Genomic DNA, 21748 nt, shown 5'->3' on the forward strand with positions numbered 1-21748 from the left:
AGGATCGCTTGAGCCCAGGAGTTTGAGGTTGCTGTGAGCTAGGCTGACGCCATGGCACTCTAGCCTGGGCAAAAGAGTGAGATTCTGTCTCAAAAAAAAAAAAAAAAAGTCAGGTTCTAATTCTCCACTTGGCAGCTCAGACCACTGCAGAGAAGGATGCAGCACGTGACCCACATCACGAGGCAGCCGAGCACGTGCTCTGACCAGGTACACCTCATACCTCACAGGCCTTTACGAAAAACAAACTGCATTCCCCACTACCTCTGAAAATTCTCAAGATATTTCAGATTGGGAAGCAGAGACATACTTTTCTAGGTGGTATTTTAGCAAAAAAATTCTTTTTGACTTCAAGGGAAGGTACAAATGTCTTATTTAAAGGCGGGGGGGAGATGCCAGGATAAGACCAGAACTGCACAATGAAACTATTTTTGCTGCTGTTTTTGTTGTCAGGAATGATGATGACAGCTATAATTTATGGAGTGCTTACGACGTGCTAGTCACCGTGCTCAGCACATGGCCCCGGTTACATCTGTCACGACCACCCTATGAAATAGATACCATTATCATTCCATCTTTATAAATGAAGCACCCGAGGGCAATGAGAAGGTAATGGTCACTTGCCCATGATTGCTCAGCCAGGGGTAGAGGAGCCTGCGTGTGAACCTGGACAATTTGACTGCAGAGGACACACTTCTGAAACCACCATATTATCCTCCTGTGGCCTGTGCATTTGCTGCAATTTTCTCCTCTTTTGCCAGCAGCAGTTAGCCCAAGAAGCATTTTTCTGAGGTCCATTTGGAGGTGAGTTGTGTTTCCATGTCTCCTAAAGAAATGGTTCAGGCCCTGAGCTGCTGCTGTTATTTCAGGGTTCTTAAAGTTCTTAACTCTCAGCCTTCCCTGGATTTAGATTTTTGCTGTACTAATCAGGAGATTCTCTCTCAGATGTAGGTGTGTTACATTCTCTGAAGACAAGGAAACCCAGTGGGGCTGATGGAAAGAACCAGAAGGAAGTCAAGCCGCCTCATGGTGTAATCTGATTTGCTCTTGGCAAAGTGGCTGTGAGCCCTCCACATAGACCCCCTGCTGAGGGGGAGCCCAATCAGCTCTATCACTTTGGATCTGAAATTTTTCATCCTCCTTAAAAAATATTTACCTCTATATGCCCGGAACACAGTAGGTTCCCAATAAATGTTTGCTAATAAATATGTGGTTCAAAGCAAGGGAGCACCCTGGGACCCTGTGGACCGAGAAATGGACCTCCAGGTCCCCCACCCAAGACAGGCCACGCAATTCAGGGAATCTCTGCAGAGGTTCGGCCATGCTCTGTGCTCACCTCCTCGCATAGATGGGGAAGTCTTCAGACATCCAGGCAAGCAGGCACAGGCTGCCAGGCAACCACAACGCAAAACCATGGACTACCCAATGCTAATATGTTTTCTAAGAACATGGCAGCCATGCCTGAGACCCTTAACTCTGCATAAAAATATGACTAAATCCAGCAGATGCAGACGTGGGATCTGCAACTAGATGGATGTTTTCCAACCCCCAGGACTAATACTTAACAGTAAATCTTTACATGTGAAGGAAAAGAAAATCAATCTTATTTTATATTTTTGAGCCAAATTTAAATAAAGGCATTAAATATCAAGTTATTCATAAAATTTCAAAGAGCACAGTATACATTTTAATCCCAAGGTTAGGGTCCCAACACCTAGAAGGGAGTCACAGGATTCCTAGAGGATGCCTTAGCTCAAAAGGTGTATTAAACATCCTGTTGATTCTGGGTACCTGGCAAGAAATGAGAAAATGGTTGATTCCCTACAGAGAGAAGACTGCAAAATATTCCTCCTTAGAGAGTAGAGACAGAGATGGGGTGAACGGTGACAGATCATGGAGACAGACAGGACTGTGAGTAGTCATCACCCAAGGTGGGCAGGAAACAAACAATGGGAAACTGCAAAAAGGAAAGCAAAACAATATCTTCTTTCCTTTCTTTTCCCCCATTTACTTAGATAATGTAATTTAGTGACAAGGCTGAACAACTCAACTGCAGACTGGTGTGCTTTTTAGCATCTAGGAAATTATTACTAGAAGCAACTGAGTGGCAAATACTGAGCTTCCTAGAAAGACCCTATTCACTGGGCAATGTGTTTCAGAGCTATATTTTTCATCCTTCATTTTTAGCTATTATTTAAATATTAAAGGAAAGTCATAACGATACTATAGAATATAGTAAAGGTTGGCAAATAACAGCCATCTGTTTTTGCAAATAAAGTTTTATTGGAACATAGTCACATCTACCATTTCTTTACATACTATCTACGGCTGCTTTCATGCTACAATGGCAGATCTGAGCAGCTGCAATGGAGATCGTGTGGCCCACAAAGCCTAAAATATTTACTATCTGACCCTTATGGAAAAAGTATGTTGACCCCTGATTTCAAATATAGTATAGTAAGGCTTGACTACATAAAGAAGTTAATGCAATTAATAAAATCAATCTATAAAATAGGAAATTATTTTCTCTTCTTATACTCTCTCTGAAGAGAATTATCATTGGGCTGGCTAATTCTCTTCTATAGCATTGTCGTCTGCCATTTAATCTGCCACCAATCAGCAAAATTATGATTAAAATCAAGATTATACTATTCCTAATGGTCCCTAAAATGACTTAGTGCCCTTCTATTCCTATAACGTGAGCTGAGAGGATAGAGAAAGGATGACCTTTCAAAGGAGAACATTATTAAATAAATGGACAAATGAACGAACAACAAAGCATATATGTGAAGCTGGGATTACAACCTCCCTCTCTTAAAAGCCAGTGTGGTCATGCTCTTCCTCTATCCTGTAGCCATCCCTATTCCTGGCCAACTACTTCATATGTATGTATGTTTGGTCCAAAGGAGAAAAAGCAAGAGAGTGTCTTTGGACCAATCTAATTCATCACCAGTCCCAGTGAGGGGAACCTTAAGTCACGGGGACACTAGCTATTTTGCATGTTCTCAGATAACATCAAGACTGACGGTCATTTTATTAAGATGGTTTACTCCAAATTGACCCTGTACTTCAACAGAGAACTGTGATCTTAAAAATTATAATCTTAATTCAGGATTTATACTCAGTTTCAAGGAAGGCAAATCTAAATTTCCAAAAATGGGCCAGAATTTTTTTTTTCTAATAAAATAGTAAGGCCAAATTTTGAAAAAAATCCTAATGGAATCGATAATGTAAAAGTAGGAGAGGTATCAAGGCTCAGTGAGATTTTTTCCACACTTAAATTCCACCCCCCTCAAAAAAAAGAAATTCAAAGGAAGCCATATCATACCTACCACATATGTCCTGCACCATCTGGCCGGGCACTTTTCTCTACAGCCCATTCCCCAGACACCATCTCTTCAAATGTCTACCTTGGCAAATTCTTAGAGAATAACAGCATCTAAGACTTTCTCTGCACCATATCCATGCAATCGAGTTAGAAAATGTCAACAAAAATCTCAAAATCCAATAATTTGTAGATCATCAGGAATAGTGTAACCTGTTAAATGTGTCCCTTTGGGTTTTTAGCACACAAGTCACGTATTCTAGAAGAGTGCTTTTCTTCCTAAATAAAAAAGGAGAGCCGAAGCGGCACACATTTTACTAAATTAAAAAAAAAAAGACATGTAAGAAAATATCTATTTGATCAAAAAGATTTAAATGGATGTGTTAAGCTTTTAAACAAAGTCAATAATTTGAATTCAGTTCTTACTTTCACTATATCCTATAATTGATTTTAAATTACACCTTATTCCCATTTACTATATTTTTCTTCCTATGTGGTTAGGATGCCTGGAGTTCTGGATAATTGTTTCAGATTTCAATTTCTTACATATAAAAAAATAAATTTCATAACAGATACTTAGACTTTTTACACGTAATAGAGCATATGAAGTTATGATTCAATTGTTTTTCTACCCAGTGATTAAGTGCGCCCAGCAATTCCAGATGCATTTGTTTCCACAAATGAAATGACATCAAGTAATGCTCCACTGAAATTAATGGAAACCTGCTCTCCATCTTTTTATTATGGGTCTCCTGATCTATTTCCTTTGATTCTGTCTTATTCATTTCCTCCACTTATCCCATTTCAGTGAATCTGTTTACTCAATCCTCACCCTTTGATTTAATTTAATGCTTTTAATTTAAAAGCTGTTATTTGGAATAATTTGGCATTTCTTATATCTGTCTAGGAAAACCTGCTTGCTTTCCTTAAAAATCCTTTAATACCTATTAAATAATTCTGGTGAATTTTGGTCATCCATGATATTGGTATTCTGTGATAAAAGCTTTAAGACTGTTTCAAAAACACAAATGATTTCGTATTTCATGGACATGGATTATTTTTGTCAAAAGTAGGAACAAAGTCATTCTGATTTAGTTTAAAGAAAGAGCTGTCTTTGTAGGAGTCAGTGAATCACAGTAGCTGGAATGTGTTATCCTGTCAAAATTCCCAAGAAAGACCCCCAACTAGAAAATGGAGGTCAATTTATAAATCTAAGTTTAATTTATATTTTTAATAGACATTGTAATAATTATCCACAGCTATTCATTCAAAGCTATTGGGTACTAGCCACTGGGTAATAATACCCCAAATTAAGAGACAGGCATTGCCCCATCACCAATAATTGAAAACAGATAGGAAAAGAGAAATAGAGGGCAAAAAATATATGTGCATAAAAAACTCTGTGTAAAGTGACAAATGTATAGGATTAAATTTAGTAAATAAAATCCCTTGCTGAAAGGCTTAAAAGAAAGAAAAACACATCTACCAGCTCAGGAATTATATAACACATTCTATAAGTAATTAGGTCAAATTTCTAAATGTTAATTTCAATGAAATAAACATTTATTTTATAAACTTAAAATCAAATCTGAAGGAACAGTGGAGTGATGAGCACGCACAACCATTTGTGGCTATCGTTTTATGCCTACGTGTACCTTAATGACCACGGGCAAGCAAACTGGGAAACTACAAAGAAGATAGTCGTGTGAGTTTTGACTTTGTGCAGCTGGCATATGAACTTGTCCATCTAATTGCAGATTAGTAGATAAACCACCTTCCAAATCAGCATTTATGGTGGGTCACATAATGATCACAACCCCTGTTGCTGCAGATCAGGAAAAATAAATTCCCTGGCCAGTATTCTTATTCGAGCATGTCCTATACGTGTGACGCTAGCTTTCAGTAGCTTGGTATTTTTGAATTATTTACCAAGTAGCTAGTGTTTCTAAATTGAGGTAATTTTAAAAGCTCCACCAGGAATTATCTTTGCTTCTAATTTTGTCTCTAAAACCATAGCTAATGAGCTTTTGTATTCAAGTTGTCAGGGATGTAGTAGCAACCTGTAGATCTGTTATTAATATTTAATTGATGTAAAATAATAGTTCATAAGACTAAAAGATGATGAGATACACAATTGTGTAGCAAGGGTTTTATATTGGACATACGTCCCTTGCTTGCTTTTGGAGAAAAAAACAAAAGGTATGTTTTTGCGGAGACCAAAATGTCTCGCAGAGACCAAAACGGTTTTATCTGCCATAGGCAAACACCGCATTAATAAAAATAAAAGCATGTACTAAACAAAATCGTCTATTTTAGGGAAAAATTACTATAAACTGAGATGGGCTTCCTTGGGACAATGCTATTATATTATTATACCCCCAAAACACGCAATCAGCTTAGTCTCTAATCATGGCAATAAATTTTTAAACTTTTACCTCACTTCCTCAACTGGATGAACATTCCCAAGAGCTTCTCTAATTGCTAACTGGTCCTTCATGAAGATTTTTTTTAAAAAGACACATACAAGAAAAGATGGGGTGGGTATTTGGTGGGGGGAGGCAGGTTTGACGCAAAGATTAAACTACCAATTTTAAAATTAAATTGCTATGCACTTAATGCCACTGAATTGTATACTTGAAAATGGTTAAAATGGCAAATTTTATATGTATTTTGTCATACTTAAGGTAAATTGATTTAAAAGACGAAATTTCTCTGTTTAGGATAAAATGTTATTGCATACAGATGAAATTGTATATAAAAGCAAGCAGCCTTTACACCAGCATACCATTAAGTTGAAGTACATATAATTGCCGTTTTGAAGGTTTAAAATGGTTGACTATCAGCAATTTCGTATGGTTCAACCTACATATTTATAAGTAAAACAAAGTTATGCCTCCATCCTGGAGAATTACTATTGTTTAGTGACCGTCAATGGATGCAAGGGTCGTGAGAAATAAGCCTAGCGTGAGGGCTTTTGATATTAGAGCCACTGCGGTTACAGAATATGTTTTTGTGCATTTATGACAGCGCCTTTAACTTCAAGTGAAGGAGATAAATCACGATGCAGTGAGATATCATTAACCCAACAGTGGCTGAGCTGATTTGATGGGGCATCAAACTCAAGATCAGTCATTATTTAGGGAAAAAATTAATTTCAGTTTCTGTTTTCTGCCATTTTCTTACTGCAAAAAACAATTATTCCTCCAAAAGGCCATTCTGCATATCAAAATCGTCGTATGTTCCCTTTAAGGAACAGGACCCTTTATCAATTTTCCTTCCCCCAGTCTCCAACTCATAATTAGCAGGAGACCCCTTCTTCCCATCAGCACTAGGTGACAGAGCTGATGTCCCCTCTCTGAAGCTGCAACTGAAAATGATTATTAAATGTCGTAGCCAGGGCCTGATACATGGACAGAGCAATCATATTAGAGTAAGAACATTAAGAATGTCCAAATCGCTACAGCATTAGCAGAACTAAAGCATAAGCAATATGCATGCCCCTACAGTTCCTCCCTAGCATTAGCAAAAAACAACACATTCCATGTCCCTGGAATATAACATGCAGAACACAGGACCTAAATCATGATTAATTATATTAATAATAAAAAAAAAAAGACAGTTCCCCCGATCCGCCTGCCCAAGGCAACAAACTACGGACATCCCTCTATGAAATATCGTGATCGATAGGAAGATTTGGAACAGAAATGAAGAAAGGCTGCTCTATTAATTTAACATCAGCCACAGGAAAAAACAACCCTGAAAACAAGACTGTGCCATAAGGATTGTCTCACCGTTTTAAAAGAGAAACAAAACTGGGCTAACCCTTTTTCAGCACCCCCCAGTGAAAAGCTTTAAACAGGCTATTGTCAGAGTGCTGGGTACCTTTTCTCTCGTGGCTTTGTTCAGTATTTTCCTCAGCTGCAGTTTCCATGGCTGGCTTCACACCATCCACCAAAAATGCCTTTTCCCCTGCTCCCCCCAACACACGCTTTTTTTCCTCCTCTTCCTTTTCTTTTGGACTCCCCTCCGTCTCCTATTCACACCCGTCTGATTGAGAGGCTCTGTTCTGCGCTACAGTAGATCACAGTCCCTTCCAAGATGCAAAAGTCCTGTCAGCGTCAATTTCGCTCTGCCTACTGGTCCATAAAGACAGCTGCCAAGGAGCAGGCAGCCATACGTCACCGAGGATCCCAGTTATAAAACAGCCATTCTGTGCCTGATTGCACCTCCAGTCTCAATGCAGCTCCAGGGGGAAGGACCTGCTCCCCACTGGCTCTTCCTCCTTGCTGTCTTTCTTAAGATCTTGATCTCTCCAGATCTCTCTCTCTCCCCCCTTTCTTCTAGCCAGCTACACCCAATGAATGCTAATTAATTCTCCCAGGAAAGAATAGATTTGTGACATCAGAGGAGGGGATGTGGAGGAGAAAGAAAAGAGCCCCTTCCCACCACGTGACCTAGTTGGTCGGCCACAATATATGTTGTCTCTCAGGAGGACGCGTGTCTTCACATAAGTATGACGCTTTCCTTCTCATGCAACCCATGTATGGCACATTACAGTTCTATTTCATCTGCCTCCTCGACCCTGGCAAAGCACGTTCAAAGGATGTGCTCACGGTCTCTGTTTTATTTACTTTCTTTAATATTTGTCTTTCATAAAACTTCTAGATATATAGATTGATTTTTAGAAATATAAATTAAAGAGGGGAGAAAAATGCATGAGAGAGAAGAAAACCCAAAGATGGATTTAACAATAGCAATGTAGCAATTTGGTATTAGAACCCACCCCCTTGTCTATAGTTAATGCATATGATAGTTAAAAGAAACTTCAGCCCAAGCCTAATTTATAAAAAGGCACCCTTCCTTGTTTAAAAATAAACATAACACATTTACAAGTATATCTAGCTGACATTTTGGGGGTTTCTTGAAAATCAAAATAGAATGGCTTTTTTTTTTTTAAATTGGATGTGATCATTTCTAGATGAAGTTTTATTCGTTAGAACCCCTCACTCCAAATCAAAGGGGGTGTTTTCAAGAGCAAATATTCAGCATAAAGGCTAGGAGACCAATAATGATTTTGATTGCTGGTTTCACAAGCCTTCTTGCAAACCTAGATAACATGGCACTGAAGTTCTCAACCCATCTCAGCATATGAGCCTTTATCATGATTATGAGCCATATATTTCTAAGCATCGCTAATTTCTGCACCCTTTTTTTTTTTTAACAAGTTTGGCTGACCGATTAACCTTTGATGTCCCTATAAAAAAATGACAGAAATTCAGTCAAATACAGGCATGACCACTGATAACTACGGGGTGAAGGAGTCCCTGACTAGAAACAGTCTGCTAGTTGGTTGTAACACCCATCTTGGAAGCAAACAAACACAGGTTGGAGACCACCCTCTCCTAAAAACACTCATCCTAAGTTGTGAAGGTTTGTTGTTCAACTCCTTAAAAAATTTTTTGTAAGATCCTGAATCAAAATCCTCTAACAAACAACCTGATCTTTTAATGCCTTAGTTTTAGATAATCCCCCAAACCTTCTTACATTTAATACCTCTGGACATGTTAAACTAGGAAAGATTTTGAAAACCTGTTTAGCCTGTTTCAACATATTCTTTTAATTTTATATCTTACTTTCTCACTTCTCCCTTTACCCATTGTCCTAGAAGACCACGCCCACAATCAAATGCATATTCCCTTAAATTAAGGCCCCAGCCCATTTTATGGTCTCCTGCTGAGGGGATTGAGAAGGATGGAAGCCTAAAACTATAGACTTTAGAAAAAAGATTCGCTAGTGACATAACTACCTCCATGGGAAAACCCTATGGCATGTCCTACTGAGACAGTCTTAAACATTTTTGCAAAGACGACTTAGGTCCATTCAAACAAAGCTGGCAAGTGTTGGTGTGTGACGAGCTTCTTCCCCTCAGCAGTTCCAATGAGAATTGAAACCAAAACCAAATCCAATTCAGCACAAAAGAGGACATTGTGATTAGCTATGTTATTGGTTTTTAAAAAGTGTCTACCAAAGTCATTCAATTATAGAATTGGCAGAGTAGAATAATTTTTTGGCAGTTGCTTAAGAATATTAGTTTAATAGGGATACAGGTGGGAAGGCGGAGTATGAAAGGCACCCTTAATTTAAGGACAACTCTAATTCTGTATCATAGTGATAGAAATCAAAATTAGACAAAACATTCACACCTTCCAGTTGATATAATCTATTTTCACCCTGAAAAACTATATGTAAATGAACAATTCATTGCTTTTGCCTTATTCACAACTTCATCATTTTCTTCTCATTAAGATGACAATGTATGACAGTTCTAGAAATTACCATTGTACCGCTTTATAAACAGCCTCAAAGTCTCACTGATGTTCATGATAAACCATTTGAATCAGGAAAAAAATGATGGAAAAATTGCCAACAGCAAGAGAGAAAACAGAGTAGATACTTGTAACCTTTCTGAGGTATGTGTCCTATTTTTGGCCAGGAGCTGAAAACATTTCTTTGAGCCCCATGCTCTCAGGCAGTCTGGGTGAAGGTAAGAATACTTCTGAAAGCCAAAACAGGAATAACAAATATTGACACAAAATGGAGATATTAGACTGAACCATATGAAATTGCTGATACTAAGAAGAACAGCAGTTCCACACGGTTCAACTTACATATTTGAAAGCCTTCTGCAGAATTCCAGCTAGCTCAGTAAACGTGCAGGGAATAACCCTTCAAGTGCTAATATCTACAAGCAGCACAGACGTGCCCACGCGATGGTGCCTATCTTCAGGTAACCCACAGACTAGAGAACGTTCTAAACCAGGGTGCTCCTACCTGCTATAAGCACTATGGCATGGCGACAAAGAAAATGGGGGGGGGCGGGAAGAGAATTTGGGATAAGCTTTGTGGAATCAAGTTGGCTATTGCAGAACAGTTAGAAACCTGATGGGTAGGGTAGGGTAGGGAAGGGGAAGGGTGTTCTAGAAAAAATTGAAGAGCATATGAAAGGAAAAGGAGTGTGTTGTGAAAGGGTAGGGAAAGTGATTTTTCTGGCAGAGGGTGCAGAGCAGAGGGTGCATGTGGTGGGCGTGGAAGGGACTGCTGGGAGACGGCTGAACCAGTAGGCTGGGAAAAAGGTAGGCTGAGCACCTTGCTAATCCTGGAGGCAGTGGGTAGAGATGGAAGGCGTGAAAGCAGATCTGATCTGTGCTTTACAAAGGTCCTTCTGTTGGTAATGTGCAAGACAGGGCTCGGGGGCAGGATGAGCCCAGAGGCTGGCAAACTAGTCAGGAGTCTCCCAAGACAGTACAAGCAAGAGACAGGGCAGGCCTGAACCATGGCACGGGGAGGGGTGAGGGCCCGGATGCCATCTGATTGGATGTGTAGACATGGGGAGGGGAGGAGGATTTGAAGGGGTGTCTGGAGTTTCTAGCGCGGGTGAGTGAGGAGATGGCCATGCTGTGAAGCAAAGAGGAGGAAGAAGTCTGGTAGGGCGAGGAGCAAGTGTGGGTTAAGGTGCTACCCAGGAGGCATTCAGGAACACGGCTTCGAAGGAGAGGGGCCGGCCACAGACGAGCACCTGGGAGTCTTGAGTGTGGAGGCAGCCTTGCGAGCATGAGAAGTCCAGTTCTGCTCAAATGCCACCTTCTCAGGAGACTCTCCCTGACTCTCTTGTCTAACACCTGACATTCCCGGGTCCCTTACCTGGGCTTTTCATCACAGTATTAGTAATGACCCAACTCTGCTCTATCTAGTCACTCGTTGACTGCCTCTGCCTTAAAGGCAGACATTTTTGTCTTTGTTCTCTGTTGTATCACCAGCTCCTCCAACAGTTCTTGCCACATAGTAGGTCCTCAACAAATATATTTTAAATGAATGGTAAACAAATGACCAGGGAAAGATGCAGATTCCAAACACACCAAGATTAGAACTTAGGGCACATTGACTTTTAAATATAAAGGTAAAGGAGGGTAAGGGAATCTAAGAAGGGAAAATTAGAAAAGCAGAGAAATAAATAAGGCCGAGGTGAGATTATGGAATTAGAAAAAGGTTCTGCGAAGGGCACAGAGTTAAGTAAAATGGCACCAAATACTGTAAAAGGAACAAAAATGATGAGGAGTGATAAGCAGAATAGCTTTTGCCACTGAGCAGCCATTGGAACTTCCATGAGAGGAGTTTTGGTTGAATGATGGGGACAGAGGTGACACTTCCAAGTCTCTTTCATGATCATTGCCCTCAAAACAGGAGGCTCCATGGTCCATTTGAAATTTTAAGCTCATACATAGGGGACTTCATGCCTTTTCCTGTACACGCTGGTCCAGTTTCCAACCTGGCAAGATAATTTTGAATTTTTCTCCTGTCACCTATTACATTAATGATCTTTCTAGGTTTGTTTTTCTCCTAGTAAATATGCTTTATGTATATGTCTGGGTTGAAATCCTTGATAGAAATGTTGAACACAATAAGACCAAGGTGAGAGAATTCAGTGTAGACCACTATGGACATCATCGTGGTCAGCTGTTTCATTTGTTCATTTGCTCATTCATTCATTTATTCAACCAAGATTCATCAAGCACCTAGTGTATGCCAGAAATTGAATCACTATTGTATGCTATATGATTATTCAGCCAATGGAGAATTCTTCGAGTTGCACAATGATCTACCTACGTATACTTATCCTAGTCACATAGCTATCAAAGATTTTGTCAAATGCCTATTTCTTCCAAATTTCTGGAATTATATTTTAGGTTTCTTCTGGCTTTAGAATGCTCAGTGGGGAGTTATCAATCACCAAGAAGGGATGTTTCTATTGATCTTATGGAAACAGAGAGTAGAATGATGGTTACCAGAGGCTGGGAAGGGTAGCGGGGAAGAGAGAATAAAGGGATGGTTAATTGGTGCAAAAATACAGTCAGATAGAATGAATAATATTTGATAGCATAAAAAAGTGACTATAATCAACAATAAGTTAGGATATACTTTAAAACAACTAAAATAATAACCTTGGATGTTCCTGACTCAGTGAGGTAAGGGGAAAAAGAACATTGGAATGTTCCTAATACAAAGAAATGATAAATGCCTGAGGTGATGGATACCCCGATTACTGTGATTTGATTTATTCACATTGTATGCCTGTGTCAAAACATCACATGTATCCTATAAAGATATACAACTATTATGTACCCATAATTAAAAATCTAAAAAATGGGAACAAAAGGATGTTTTTAAATTCCTTTTCCTAATTCCTCTGCCATTTTTATGGGTTTTTTGTTGTTGTTGTTTCTTTTTAAGACAGGGTCTCACTCTGTCGCCCAAGCTAGAGTACAGTGGCATCATCATAGCTCACTGCAACCTTGAACTCCTGAGCTCCAGCCATCCTCCTGCCTCAGCCTCCCAAGTAGCTGGAACTACAGGCATGTGCCACCAGGCCCGGCTAATTTTTTTATTTTTAGTAGAAACAGGGTCTTGCTATGTTGCCAGGCTGGTCTCAAACAATCCTCCAGCCTCAGCCTTCCAAAGTGCTGGGATTACAGGCGCGAACCACTGCGCCCGGCCCAACGTTTCATGGAACATTTACGGTACATGAGACACACCCCTTCCTCATTGCCACTCGAAGGAAATCAATACCCAGAGCAACGACCCCAGAACCAAGGAACCTCACTTCACATTCTAGTATAAAAATCCCTCACACATGCTTGAATGGATTTTAAATAAATTGTGTTTGAAAAGAAATTTTTGTTAAGTGACTCCTATTTTCACATTACTCCCCATGATAAAAATCAAAGTTGTGTCTTAGTGGCAAATATCTGGGCCTTCCCTGTACTTGGAGAGAAGAGAATTATAAATACAGCAAGAATTCTTACATAGTACATTTCAGGCAGAAAAGATACTTTTATATAAAGTAGCAATAATATTTAAAATATTGGTGATTCTGTGCTGTGTTTAAAGTGCTGCGTAAATTAAAAAGCACAGAAGCTAGACATATCATATAGAGCCAGAGATTTAGAATACGATTGTCTAGATTTGAGTCCTTTCTATAATTAGACTTTCCCAAAGCTGTATCAATTTGGCAAAGCCTCTGTCATCCATTACCAGGATTAAATTTCTAATTTTTCATCCAATGTGTGTTTTTAAAAAGTGCCTTTTGATTCCTTAGTCTTATTATTCTCTTTTCTCACGTGTTTCTTCAGTACCTCCTATATATTTGCTATACTTTCCTTCATAGGAAATGACACTGCATAAAGCTAAGAGCTGAAAAGACAAATCAAACAGGATGATGTATATGAAGATGCTTATAAATTGTAAAGCTCCGTAAGTATAAGCCATGTGGGTAGGGCTTCTCTTTAACAGTAGAGGTGGTGCCCAGAGAGGCCACCATTGGAACTAATGCTGATGGCGACCAGCACACCAGGAGCCTCTGTTAGCCAGTCTCTTCTCAAACTAATCAGGTGTTTATTTAACGAACAGGCAGTGCCCTCATTAAGACCCTCAGGAGCCACTGAAACAGTGATTGTTATGTCTGTCAAAAGCCAACTTGGGGCATAATGAGCCTCTCTCTCATGGAGAAAAAATTCCACCGAGTATCACTTTTAAAAGAGCAAGAGATAAGTTTGGCAGCAGCAGGCTGGGGCTTCACATGAAGGCAACAGGTGTGGTGTGAAAAGTCTCAACATAGCGGGCTGCCAAATGGGCACAGCACAGGCAGTATTACGGCACAAGGCAGTGTGTGAGTTCTTCTCTCTGGTGTCCGCTGCATCTGTCTGTTTCAAAGTCAAGGTCGATATTGCTGCTTCTCTCCTATCTCTTAAATCAGGGTTGCTTCATGTGAGCCCTAGTGACAATTGGGTCAGGATCATTCTTTGCCTTGGGAGCTGCCCTGGGTACTGTGGATGTGGAACAGCATCCTTGGCCTCTACTCACTAGATGCCAGTGTCACCGCGCCAGCTTTCATGACCAAAAACGTTTCTGAACATTGCCAAATGTCTCCCGGAGGGTACAGTCACCCCCAGTGGAGAACCACTGCCTTAGATCTATCTTCTCTTCCCTAAGTTTCCTCTGGCTATTGTGATATTCTATCAGCAAATGGTTCTCAGGCCTGGCTGAACCTGGGAATCATCTGGGAATTTTAGAAAATACTGGTGCCAGGAGCCACCCCCAGATTCTGATTTGACAGTCAGGGCTGTGTGGTGGGCATGAGAGCTTTCACATCTGCCCAGGGAATTGCAACATGCAGCCAACTGCTGGAGGCAGGCGGGACACATACAATGTGTGCTACCATGACCACGACACGATCGGAGCTGTTTTAGGAAAATTATCCAGAGGGCAGTTGGATGGATGAATAGGAGTCCGGAGAGGCCAGAGTCAGGGCGACTGCACTTGACTGGGGAGGAGGTGGAGACTCTGCACTCAGCTGAGCACAAATGAGAAAGTGGCCGTCAAGGCGAGGGAGGGGGCATTGGGGGTTGATCCCGAGACCCCTAGCTTGGATCCCTAAAAGGATGGCGAGTGCCATAGGGAACTGAGGAGATCAGGTGATGCGCTGGTTTCCTGGGGCTGCTGTCAGAGAACCACAGACTGGGTGGCTTTAAACAACAGAAGTTATTCTCTCAGTTCTGGAGGCCAGAAGTCTGAAATCAAGGTATGGGCAGGCACACGTTTTCTCTGAAGGCTCTAGGGGAGGATCCTTCCTTATCTCTTCCAGCTTCTGGTGGTGGCCAGCAATCCTTGACATTTCTCTGCCTCTGTCATCAGAGGTAGTGCTGTGTGTCTGTGTCTCTTCCCAGAAGGACTAGGCCCCGTCCTAATCAACTATGACCTTATCTTAACTTGATTATGTCTGCAAAGACCCTATTTCCAAATAAGGTCACATCCACAGGTACGGGGGTTGGGATTTCAACATATTTGGGGGGGGACACACTTCCGCCCACAGCAGGTGAGGAAAGTAAGAGACTATCAAGTTTGGAAGCCATGTGGGCGGTGTCGGTGCAGCTGCTCGGTCTGAGCAGTGTTTGGAAGAGAAGACTTGGGTGTCATCAGCAGAGAGGAACCAATTATCATCCCGGGGGCGGGTGAGATGCCAAGGGGGAAGGTACAGAGGAGAAAGCCTTGCAGGTGCCACTGAATTCAGGGGGTCTCTAGTGGGAGAGCCACCCTCAAAGGATGCAGAGGACATTGAAGAAGATCCAGGACAGGGCCTTGTAACAGCGGAGGAGGGAATTTTAAGAAGGAGGGGGTGTGCCACAGGCAAGGCAGCCAGAAGGCGAAAACTTGGCAAAGGCTGCTGAAATGGAAAATTCCAATTGCCTCGCCAGTGTCACCACAAAGACTGGACTGGAAATCAATTTATAGAAGGATTAGGGGAGGACTGGGAAGTGAAGAGGCAGCGGCAGGGGCAGCCCGCTTTCTAAAGAAATTTGGTAGTGAGGAAGGCCGGCACGGTGGTGGGCGCCTGCAGTCCCAGCTACTCAGGAGGCTGAGGTGGGAGGATCGCTTGGGCCCAGGACTTCAAGGCTGCAGTGAGCTATGATCACGCCTGCGAATAGCCACTGCACTCCAGCCTGGGCAACACAGCAAGATCCCATCTCTAAATGTGAAACAAAACAAAAAACAAATTTGGTGGTGAGGGGAAGGCCAGAGAAGGATGCAGGCAGCTTAAGGAAAAAAACAGGAAGAGTCCCCAAAACGTCTTAACGCTGAAAAGGTGGTAGCAGTGGCAACTGAAAGAGAGAGATTTAAGAAGATGCAGGTGAGGGTAGACAAATGATGACTGGTGATCACAGGAGGGGCAGAGGTCCAGCTGTGGGTGGCCAGATGGGACGCTTCTCCCTCTGGAATGGGAGGAAAGAGGAAATAGAGGGAAAGGGAAGAGTACCGAACTCCAAGATTTAAGGAATTTCGTCTTACAAGAGGTGGTGGTGACAGGGAGGTTAAAAGGGCAACCTGTCCCGCACTAAGCAGGGCACATTTGTGTCTTGATTTAGTCCACATCACAGCCCTCAGAGGGCTGTGATCACCAGCCCCATTGGATGGGCGACAGAACGGAAGGTGTGATGGTCTTGGTCTTAGCAAGGGAGGCAGATCGCCTGGAGTCTGGGACTGCTTGGGGACCTGAGTGGGGCTGAGCTTTCAGGGGTTCAGGGACCCCGGGCAGGTGGAGTGAAGACGACAAACGCTACCCTTACCGTATGTCTCATCACACGGGGGTGGACCCCAACATGACGGGGCCACACTGAACAAAGCCAGAAAGAGAAACAAGGACCAGGTGATGGGTTTCTAAAGTGGTTTTGGTTAAGAAAGGAAAGTTTCCACTTCTTCCTGTGTACACAAGGCATACATCAGGAGACAGCTGATCTAGTGACAACATGCTTCCTGATTCATTATCACATCCTGTGGGGAGCTCCAATCCTCTCATTAAGAGTGGCACATCATCAATGAGTTCTCCCTGTGAGGGCTCCCAATTAACTCGTCTGCCCAGCATGTACCAGCCAACACCAAGGGCCGGCCTTGCAAACCTCTCTTTGTTAGCTGCTAAATTGCAGCTATTGGGATCCCGGTCATGTCTCCGGAGCGGTTCACCAGAAATCACGGAGGCTGGAGTATTTTCTTACCCTCGCTTCCCCATCTACTGAAAGGACTCGGGAGCCAGCATCCCTCATCGGGCTACCGTCAGGATCGTGCAATACTGCACACACAGCTCGGCACAAGGCCTCCCACGCAGCACTGACAAAATGCTATCCTTATTCTGTAAGCTCTGCATGTGCCCACCACCCTCATATAGGTCCAAGGGAGAGGGAGAAAGAAGAAGGACCAGCTGGTGATTTCATGTCCTTCCAGATCTTTCCCCGTCCCCGTGAGGTTCACTTCTGTGCCCTCTCCTGGCCTGACTGGATTTCTAAGGGCACTCCCCACTCCGAGCCCCCCCAAACCTTCCTGCGTTCTGTCCTCAAATTGTCCCAGAGCCCTCCCTGAGGCTGTATGGCTTGGAAGTGATGTCTGAGATTCTCTAAGCCGCAAATAAATGGAACTGAGGTGAGTAAGGCAGTGAGATGAAGAAAGACATGCTTCCAAGGGTACCCGTTCACCAATGGACACAACTGGTTTCTAGAATCTGAAGGATATTGCTAACACCTGGGTATTCAAGACCAAATTAGATTTGCCTCTGATTTAAAAAAAGAAAAAAAAGCATAATGGGATTTCTTTCTTCATGTCAGAGAATCGAGCAAGCAGAGCCAGCTTCATGGGCATGAGATGTGCATAGAGCCCTGCCCTCAGAAGGGCCTCAGCTTGGTTCGATACTCTGATGCCATTGTCTTGAAATTCTTAATAATTTTATCTTTGAACCTGTGTGAGCTAAATGCTCCTTGACACGTCATTCACACACTGTGTTCATGGTGCCCTCGAGCCCAGAATTCCGGTGCACCCCTGATGCATGGGAAGTCCATAAGGCTGCAAGTCAGTACAAGGGAAGCATGTTCCATCTATGACCGAGTAAGCACTGGCAGTCCTAAAGGTCGTGCTTTCTGTTCCAACCACAACTTGCTTCAAATGCAGAAAGAAGTCGATGGAATTCTCACTCATCAGCAAGCCAAAGGGAGGGAATGGTGGTAGAAGGTGCACATATCAAGAAGGAAAACCAAAACACTTGAGTTAGTTTGCTGCAGCATTTCCACTGTTCTGCTTAGAATAAAATACATATGCACATACTAGTTACAAAATACAAAACACACATACAGAGAGCGAGAGAGAGAAAGAGAAATGGCTTAAGCAACAGTCCCCAACCTTTTTGGCACCAGGGACCAGTTTCACGTCTTTCCACGGTCCGGGCAGGGGGCGGAGCTCTGCAGCCCAGTCCCTAACAGGCCGGGTACCAGCGGACCAGGGCTTGGGGACCACAAGTTTATGGCCGTGTTTCTGGAATGGCTGTAAATGAAGCTGGGATAAATTGCTCCGGGCATTCTTTGGCACAAGATGCCAGAACCTCTTTCTTTGGAAGTGTGTGGTACAATTAAGTTTTTCTCAGCTTTGACCTCAGTAACCTGTGCCTTTTAATCTCTCAAAGCAGTTACACTGCAGTTACGTTCAGATTGCTAAGAGCAAAAAAGAACATGGAAGCCAGTAAAATCATTACAAAGAGATTTTATAATAAAACTTAGGCCCCGTTACCTGCTTGGAAATATATTTTAGAAACAAAATGGGTAAAATTTAGTGCTATCCAATAGAATATATAAAAATTGAAAAATTAAACTTTATATTCTAATGTGTCCTCTCTCCCCCAAATCAAAATCTGTTAGAGTTTTAGTTTAAGATTGGTTAAGATCTTTTCATGGACTGGGGATTATAATTTTAGATACAATCGAAACAACGTATCTATGTACTTTTTACAATTAAAGCAAAATAGGATATTGATAGGCTAGGAAGACTACAGTATTTGCCAGCCCTCTAACTGCCAGGGTGGATTCAGGTGATCTGAGTGAGCATGTAGCTGTCACCTTCCTCTGCCTCTACTCCGAGTGTGACCTTCCTGAAGCTACCTACTCAGATGAAGGAAGATGAACATCCCAGACCAAGCAGTCTCATGCCAGGTGATTCTGAAACACACCAAAGCCTGAAAACCACTGATTTACAGAAGAACGTGATTATCCGACATGCAGTTAGACAGAATACTTGTAATTTACCAATATGTAGCTTGACGAGGCATTTGAAATTTACTTTCTAGCATTAGAATGCTTGCTTTTACTAGTTCAGGAAAGCACACCCAGGATTTGTAGATACATAATTCAACAGCCCTCAGATGAAAGTCTACAGAAAACCAGTGCCTTGTTGGGTCAGCCACTGGGTGGTCCAGGATTGGTATAAAACACAAATTGCACAAAACCGTGAGCTATTTCATTCGGTCCATTGCTGATGAGAATCCACACTAAAAGAGATACAACCACACATTTTTAAATATATTCATGTTATTCAAATACAATCTTTTGTTAAATTGTCTCGTCTGTTTGTCTTCTGGGATGGAAATTAGGAGAAGTAGGATGAAGGTATTTAGGTCCTTTATTCCACTGAAATAGTCAGTGGCTTTGAAAACTGGAAACCATTGGGACAACTTGAAAAAATAATCCCTGCCAAGTCAGACATAAAATATCCTATTGGGTAGAAAGGGCAACCAATGAAGAGTAAATCTTAGTGATCTCACTGGAGTGAGTCATTAAATTGCACACAATGTCTTCCTGTCGGAGAATCTGCAGATTCAGTGCATCTCATAGGAAAGGTCAAAATCTGAGGAATGATCTCTGTAGAGTCTGCAACCCCAGGAATGAACTTGGGAAATGAGGCCAACCACCTACTGGGTACACACAGCTGTATCTGTGACTTTAGTTATGTTAGCCATGGCTAAATGTGAAAGTTTATGATTTTGCTGGAAAACAACATATAGCAGGATCCTGAAAGAACTTTTAGCTGTAAATGCACAGCTGTTATAATCACTGTGAGGCCAGAGAGATGCTGGGAACTGAGACAAAAAGAAAAAAAAAGTCCTATATTTTTAACTCTGATCAATGAAAAATTCTAGGAGAGATTTTTTTCAACAGACAATTTCCTGAACACTTATAGCTAGAAGCCAGCATAGTATTAAGTAACACCAAACTAACCTGCATTCCGTTTCTATTTAAATACTTAATTTGTAAACTTAACATATTTAAATAACAGTAAATTAGAAAAATTGCTTTCTCCCCAGGATTATTTATAGGTAAATTTTATTCAAATTCTTCTTCTGCATCTTTGACATTGTTCATTTAACTAAGCAGAATTTTTGTCATCTCTAGAGCACCATTTTGAGTCATCTGTTTCCCAGAGCCCATTATCTTTGCTTCTTTCTAAGCTGACATTCAGCATTTCCTAAAAATCTGTGTATGATGCTGGGATTCGTACAGCAGATGACAAGTACCCACTCAAATAACTCAATAACTTAAGATGGGCTGGGTAGTTTTATTAATAGTTTCTCCTGTAATCGTACATTCATAATTTCTACATCAATGATTTGCTAAAACAAATCTATTTTTTTTTTTGAGTGGGATTACTAGATCAGGTGAATGCTATCGTCTACATTGGCCTCACAAGCCATTTGATAACATCCCTCTCCATATATCTGGGGATAAGATAGATGTTGGCAACATACCAGTACACTTTAAAAATTGTATTCATTCTGTGCTTTCAATCAACAAACAACTTGCGGTCACTTAGTCATGCACTCAAGTGCAATCCAAATGGGCTAATGTGCTTTCAAAGTGGTTACTAAACGAGGGCTGTCAATTCAAAGAAGGAGGTTTCTAGTACTCTGCCATTGGGCTTTATCCTTCATTCATGCCATGAAGATGGCAATGTCACCCAGGTCCCTGAGAGGGCAGGCTATGTACTTTCATTTTACCACCTAAGCATTTAAGATGAAGGTACTGGAATCAAAAAACCTAGCATTTCTTCACAGAAACTACAATGAGAAGAATTTTGTTTAATTCTTCTGATTTTCTGGTCCTGTTTAAAATAAATGTTATGTGCACAGAATTCTAAAACAGAAGGGAAATTTTAAATCCATCTAGCTCTTCTCTCCTTTTCCAGGCTGTAATTGGGAAAGACAGGACTAAAGAATTCAAGTCTCTTGACTCACAGCCAAACATGCTCTTGTTTTCACCTGATGCATCATTAGCAAAGCAAATATTCTGTTAGGATAAGGCCCAAATGCCAAATCTACAATGTATACGCTAGGCAGGGATAATTCCTCCTAAAAATATACACTATATCTTTGGAAAAACATGTTCATGTATTTTTACAAAAAATCTTTTAAAAGTAAAATCTTACTGGGCCAAGACAAAGCACAATAGAGAAGACAACATAAACCTTTGGAAATCAATGCTTGTTAACGTCAATTTATCTTTCTAATGAAAAGCCACTGATAAACCATGCCATAGGATTAAGCGAGCTAATGCATGCCATGGGCTTTGCACAAGACCTAGGAACACTCAATAAAAAGTAGTTGTGATGATTAATAGGCAAGGCCAGAGTGGGGTCTGAAAGGCTTTTTCATGAAGGCAATAAAGCTCTGGGACGGAGCTTGTCAACCTGCCTGGCCAGAGTATAATGGATGGATAATGGTCACCTGCTCCACCCACTCTCGGCAGAGAACCTTGGATTAGGGGCAATTCCCAGCTCCCAAGATGGGATCTCCCTCATTCTTGCCCACTCAGACATGCATATCAAAGTGCAAGGCACTGACAGAGGTGTATGATAGGAATAAACGCATACTTGTCATCCTGTTAAGACGTACCACTCCTAAACATTTCAACTATTAATAACTAATCTGTTTATTTAATGCATATTTATCAAGTACCAGCCATGTGCTGGGTACTGTGGATATAAAAAGAGTGGACATTATTTCTATTG

General features: G+C 41.5%; 1 protein-coding gene across 4 annotated transcripts in view; it reads right to left on the minus strand.

Annotated features, from left to right (window-relative positions):
• Nucleotides 1-21748, minus strand: part of GPM6B (glycoprotein M6B) — a 149164-nt gene that overhangs the window by 35344 nt on the left and 92072 nt on the right. For 2 of the 4 annotated variants that reach the window (XM_012649814.1, XM_012649813.1), the window contains exon 1: nucleotides 7205-7555. The exons of 1 other annotated variant lie outside the window; for it this stretch is intronic. In XM_012649814.1, the coding sequence (XP_012505268.1) occupies nucleotides 7205-7253 (49 nt within the window). In that variant the 5' untranslated portion in view covers nucleotides 7254-7555. Of the gene's footprint in view, nucleotides 1-7204; nucleotides 7556-21748 lie in introns of those variants that run through there. One more of the 4 variants, XM_012649811.1, reaches the window with a different exon arrangement.

This window comes from Propithecus coquereli, unplaced genomic scaffold, assembly GCF_000956105.1.
Source record: "Propithecus coquereli isolate 6110/MARCELLA unplaced genomic scaffold, Pcoq_1.0 Scaffold303, whole genome shotgun sequence".
Taxonomy (NCBI): Eukaryota; Metazoa; Chordata; class Mammalia; order Primates; family Indriidae; genus Propithecus; species Propithecus coquereli.